Source organism: Podarcis bocagei (assembly GCF_964188305.1).
Source record: "Podarcis bocagei genome assembly, chromosome: 6".
NCBI lineage: Eukaryota > Metazoa > Chordata > Lepidosauria > Squamata > Lacertidae > Podarcis > Podarcis bocagei.
Window position 1 is genome coordinate 31,058,898 of NC_138130.1, and position 6,000 is coordinate 31,064,897.

Sequence of the window (6,000 nt, forward strand, 5' to 3'; positions counted from 1 at the left end):
AGGACCACTAGGGACTGATCCTTCCTTCCTGTGTGAAGGATCAGTCCCTGGACAGCTGGGCCTGCTGATAAATAGTAGCTGGGAGATGAGCCAGATAAGGAACAACTGGGGAAAGAGACAGCTCTTGAGTGAGGCCTCAGAGTGTTTTCTAACTGATGAGGATGGGAAGATAGCCGTGGCTATTTATGTGCAATAAGAGATGGACAGCAGGTCTACTGATGTACACAGGGGTAGCCTGGTTACTGTGATCCACACTCAAATGACCTCCGGTTTAGCTACTGCAATGCAATGCACTCTACAAGGGGCTGCCCTTGAAGAGGGTTCAGAATTTGCAGCTAGTGCAAAATGTAGCCACCAGAGTCATGTTGGGTCTGATGTGTCAAGACTTCATGGCACCAATCCTCAAAGATCTGTGCTAGCTGCCAGTTAACTACCAAACCCAGTTCAAGGTTTTGGCCCTGACATGTAACTCCCTAAACTGCTAATACCACTGCTAATGAGCTCCCTAAACCGAAATACCAGAGGGACCCACTTCTCTATATATCAACCTGCCCATGGCTTGAGACCTGCTTGGGAGGGCCAGCTGGTAGGCCCAGGCCCAGGAGGTCTCTAACACACCAGAGGGACTTCTTGGTAACAACCTCACAGTTGAGGAATGCACTGCCCCAAGAGGGTTGGCTTGGTGCCAAAACTCTTTAGGCATATTCTCATCGGTGTTTCCCAAAGTTGAGTCTCCAGCTGTTTTTGGACTACAACTCCCATCATCCCTAGCTAGCAAGACCAGTGGTCAGGGATGTTGGGAATTGTAGTCCGAAAACAGCAGGAGACCCAACTTTGGGAAACACTGTTCTAATCATTGCCTTTTTCATAGGGCATCTTTATGTAGAAGTACCGTATTTTTCGCACCATAGGACGCACTTTTTCCCTCCTAAAAAGCAAGGGAAAATGTGTGTGCGTCCTATGGAGCGAATGCAGGGGGGGGAGGCAGGTGGGAAAAGCCCCCAAGAGCCGCACACAAGCTCCGTGCGCTCTTGCGGGCTTTTCCACAGGAGGGAGAAGGGACTGACTGGCCGCATCAGTCCCTTCTCCCACCTCCCAGGAAAGCCAGGAGAAGCCGTGCAGCCCTTTTAAAGTGCGCGCGGCTTCTGCTGGTTTTGCGGGAGGTGGGGGAATCCCCCCACCTCCCAGAGAAGCCAGGAAAGCCCTGCGCAGCGTCTCCCGGCAAGGAGACGCTGCGCGGGGCTAAAGGGGAAGGCAAAACAGCGAGCGGGATCCACCCCGCTCGCTGCCTTGCCTTCTTCCCTAGCCAGGAAAGCCCTGCGCAGCGTCTCCCGGCAAGGAGACGCTGCGCGGGGCTAAAGGGGAAGGCAAAACAGCGAGCGGGATCCACCCCGCTCGCTGCCTTGCCTTCTTCCCTAGCCAGGAAAGCCCTGCGCAGCGTCTCCCGGCAAGGAGACGCTGCGCGGGGCTAAAGGGGAAGGCAAAACAGCGAGCGGGATCCACCCCGCTCGCTGCCTTGCCTTCTTCCCTAGCCAGGAAAGCCCTGCGCAGCGTCTCCCGGCAAGGAGACGCTGCGCGGGGCTAAAGGGGAAGGCAAAACAGCGAGCGGGATCCACCCCGCTCGCTGCCTTGCCTTCTTCCCTAGCCAGGAAAGCCCTGCGCAGCGTCTCCCGGCAAGGAGACGCTGCGCGGGGCTAAAGGGGAAGGCAAAACAGCGAGCGGGATCCACTCCGCTCGCTGCCTTGCCTTCTTCCATAGCCAGGAAAGCCCTGCGCAGCGTCTCCCGGCAAGGAGATGCTGCGCGGGGCTAAAGGGGAAGGCAAAACAGCGAGCGGGATCCACCCCGCTCGCTGCCTTGCCTTCTTCCCTAGCCAGGAAAGCCCTGCGCAGCGTCTCCCGGCAAGGAGACGCTGCGCGGGGCTAAAGGGGAAGGCAAAACAGCGAGCGGGATCCACTCCGCTCGCTGCCTTGCCTTCTTCCATAGCCAGGAAAGCCCTGCGCAGCGTCTCCCGGCAAGGAGATGCTGCGCGGGGCTAAAGGGGAAGGCAAAACAGCGAGCGGGATCCATCCCGCTCGCTGCCTTGCCTTCTTCCATAGCTGCGCGCAACCCCTCCGCAAGGAGAGGCTGCACGGGGCTATGGCTTCTTTAGCCCTGCGCAGCGTCTCCCGGCAAGGAGAGGCTGCATGGGGCTAAAGGGGAAGCCAAAACTTGGCTTGCTCCATAGCTGCGAGCAACCCCTCCGCTGCTCTCTGGGCCTGGGGGGGGGGGGAAGATTTTTTTCTTGATTTCCCCCCCTAAAAACTGGGTGCGCCCTATGGTCCGGTGCGCCCTATGGTGCGAAAAATACGGTAGATAGCTTACGGAAATAGATTTTATTTTACTGCATCGTTTATTTATTTATTGGTTTATATATTGTTGAACTCTGTCCCGAAGATCCTCGGACAAAGGGTGGAATACAAGGTTTTTAAAAAATAAAGTTCGAACTACGCAGGGTGGTTGGAGGAACAAGCACACACAATTCAGTATCAAAGGTTAGTCATACCCAGAGAAACCCATTGACTTCAAGTTATTTAAATCCACTTATTTCAAGGATTCTGCTCTAAGTATCACACCCCACACTGTAATTCCTGAGAAATAAAAATGTGTGCTGTCAGTGAAAATGACATTTACCAATAATAGAACCAATACACTGAAGAACAGTGAGATTACTGAGTAACCACTTTGCATTTACAGTTGGTTTTTAAATTAACGTCTCAAAATGTTTCTGGGGAGCTTTATATGAAGATCCAGAAACAGTGACTTATCTTCTATACTATATATATATATATATATATATATATATATATATATATATATATGGCTTGCTAAAACTTGTTTAAAGAGAGGAAAAACTGAGTTATACTTACCTAGGCTGGCACAGCTAAGAATCATCAGCAGGAGAACAGACAGATTTCCAACATACATTTCAAAATTAATTTGAGTTGCACCTTCTTTTCTGGAAAAAAAGAAAAGTAAAAGCTAGAGGTTTTGATTTTAAAAAGCAGAGTCTGGATTTGCAGGCTGTCTTATTCATCAGTAGAGGTTTTTATCTAAGGATATGAGTAATATGAGAAACAACTAAAACTGGAGGGTTTTGTAAAAAACGGGAAAGTTATTACTACATAAAAAAAGAAAATATTTGCATATTTGGGTATGACTCATTTCGTATTGCTCATGGCTTAATGATTTTGCTGAATACTGTGAATTACTATCACATTCTAGATATGCCTTCTAGACTTTAGAGATTAAGCCCAATGACCTGGAAGCCAGCTGGGTCCTTAAACTGCAATACTAAGCATCAAGTCTATCTACACTGAGGGTCTTTAACAATGCCCGCTCATTATTCTCCCGCTTTAAGAAGAAGAAGAAGAAGAAGAGTTTGGATTTGATATCCCGCCTTTCACTCCCTTTAAGGAGTCTCAAAGTGGCTAACATTCTCCTTTCCCTTCCTCCCCCACAACAAACACTCTGTGAGGTGAGTGGGGCTGAGAGACTTCAGAGAAGTGTGACTGGCCCAAGGTCACCCAGCAGCTGCATGTGGAGGAGCGGGGAATCGAACCCGGTTCCGCAGATTACGAGACTACCGCTCTTAACCACTACACCACACTGGCTCTCACAGGCAGGCAGGCAGAAAGCTAAATAATTTTCCATGCCGCAGAAATTACATCTTCCCATCTTCTGTCATATCAATGTCCACACACAGGCAATGTGGTGCAGTGGTTAGAGTGTTGGACTAGGGACCTGGGAGACCAGGGTTCAATTCCCCACTCAGCCACAAAGCTCAATGGGTAACTTTGGCCCAGTCACTGTCTCTTAGCCTAACCTACCTCACATGATTGCTTTGAGGGTGAAATGGGGAGGTGGAGAATTACACTCCGAGCTCCTTGATGGAAAGGTGGCGGGGAAATAAAAGAAGGAACTGTGCGGAATTAGATATAATTTGCAGATATGTGCCTAGATGCCACGGACACGACATCAACAGTCTAGAAGTACCGTTAGCCCCTCTACCTGCGAACTTGGACTGCTTTCAGATGGTCTCGCTGTTTTGTGAGTGAGTGTCAAGGAGAGAGCAGCAAAATCAGGCTGCTCAATTGAAGACGATTTGTCTGAAAAAAGAGAAATCTCAACACACTGTCCCCTATCCCAGTTGACCACAACGTCATATCATTTCCCCGCAAAAAAAAAAGAGAGAAAATAAACAGTAAATATCAGGAGCCTTGTAACCTACCTGGAAACTTTGTGCAAAAGCTCAAATTAGTAAGTTGTCTGGAAGCAACAGCAATGCAAATCTTTAAGCAGAAGAAAAGTCCTACTGAGAGCAACGGGTAAGCATGTGTAGGATTGGGGCCGCAGATTTCAATGGGTCTTAATCCCCCCCCCCAAAAAAAACCCCAAAACTGTACAGGACTGCGCAGCATTTTGTTTGCAAAGCGCGCAACACGTCAGCTACTACCACTTGCGCGACCATCTAACCGAGATTGCAAGAGGGGGGGGGGAATCGTCCCTGCGAGAACTGCGTGCACCTTACCTTACGGAAACCAAGCGGAGCGGAGAATCGGGAGTGAACGAGGGAGACGCGGCCGGCTCCTTCCTACCGAAAACTTAGCGCGTCGCTTGGAAGGCAGACGTAGCAACAAAAAACAAAACCCCAGCAGCAAAGGGAAAACGATTGATTCTCTATCCAAACCGTTGATTTGCGTATCTAGGCGATGCAAGCCTGCAGGGGGCTCCGTGACCAAGGCGGAAGAGGGAAAAGAAAGGATCGGGTCCTAAATCTTGGGGGGTCGGGGTCTTCTTTTTTTAAAAAAAAGAAAGAGGCGGCAGTGTTGAGGTTTAGGCTTGCTTGGAAGTCCCGCCCTGTGACCCAGATTCGCGCGCGTGTGCGCAGCAACCGCAGCTGGTTAGGAAAGTTTTCGGGTTCCCCTGCCAAGCGAGGAAATTCCCAGGACGACAGGTTCAACTGCTGCTACTTGCAGTGAAAGAGAAGCGCGCGACACCTTGGTCTCCTATGCTGGGGCGGGGCGGGGGGGGGAGGAGCAAATGCATTTCCTTCAGTTTCTAGTTAAAACAGGTGTTGATTTAAACCACACGACGGCGCTGTTCTCTTGCAAGCTAGCCAACAGTTGCTTGTAAGTCTCTTTGAAGAAGTTAACTCCCCCGCCCCCTTACGGATTGCCAACTTAAAATAAAATAAAATAAAATATTTGGGGGGATAGTAAACCCTGCCCCACATAATCAATCACATGATGCAGCGCACACAAAGTATTTGAATGGCAATATTCTTCGATTTTGGGGGTGACCCTTTCAAATATTTTATTGGGGGAAGGCAAAATGACCTCAGCCCCTAGGATTTGGCACCTATGCCCCCCATCAGATTTAAGGGAGCACGCCTAGTTCGATCGCACAGGGTGTCACAGGGGAGCCACAACTATTATTTAGAATGGAGCGTGCATGCCCGCGTTAATGCCCTAACTGTTCCCCTACCGAAAATGTCACCGCACGCCATTGACCTCTGCCCCACAACGCTGTCTTCTGCTGAACTAAGGGGGCTGGTGGGAGTTGGAGCCCAACAACTTCAAGAAAGCTCCAGGTTGAAAAAGCCTGGGTTAGAGACGAACATTTTGAAAGACACAGGACAGTGTGCAATAATTTGAAAAAGAGGGGGCGGAAAATTCCTTCAGAAGTAGAAGCACCCCCAACCTCTCTCACCAACAGAGAAATGCAAAAAGCGAATAGTAAAGAGAACCCACACAAGTGACGCTGACACAAAACCCCACACATACACTCAGTAGAAGAATAGAAGCATTACCACCCGACCCCACCCCTCTCACTGCTCCCCCCCCCCTCCACCTCTTTCCCCCTTTTCTTCCTAACCTGACACGGTATGTAACACTAATGTCTCACAACAAACGAAACTGGTCTGTAGAAAACGCAACTTGAAAAAGGGGACAATGCACGTG

The 6,000-nt window shown here is 49.9% G+C and overlaps 1 protein-coding gene across 4 annotated transcripts in view; it reads right to left on the reverse strand.

Moving 5' to 3' along the window:
* IL18R1 (interleukin 18 receptor 1) overlaps window positions 1–5,054 on the reverse strand; it is a 22,903-nt gene extending 17,849 nt beyond the window's left edge. The window contains exons 1-3 of one of the 4 annotated variants that reach the window (XM_081198461.1): window positions 4,564–5,054; window positions 4,269–4,329; window positions 2,908–2,996 (exon numbers count right to left, since the gene is read on the reverse strand). In XM_081198461.1, the coding sequence (XP_081054587.1) occupies window positions 2,908–2,965 (58 nt within the window). In that variant the 5' untranslated portion in view covers window positions 2,966–2,996; window positions 4,269–4,329; window positions 4,564–5,054. Of the gene's footprint in view, window positions 1–2,907; window positions 2,997–4,048; window positions 4,147–4,268; window positions 4,330–4,563 lie in introns of those variants that run through there. The other 3 variants (XM_081198458.1, XM_081198460.1, XM_081198459.1) reach the window with 3 other exon arrangements.
* Window positions 5,055–6,000: the final 946 nt, after the last annotated feature.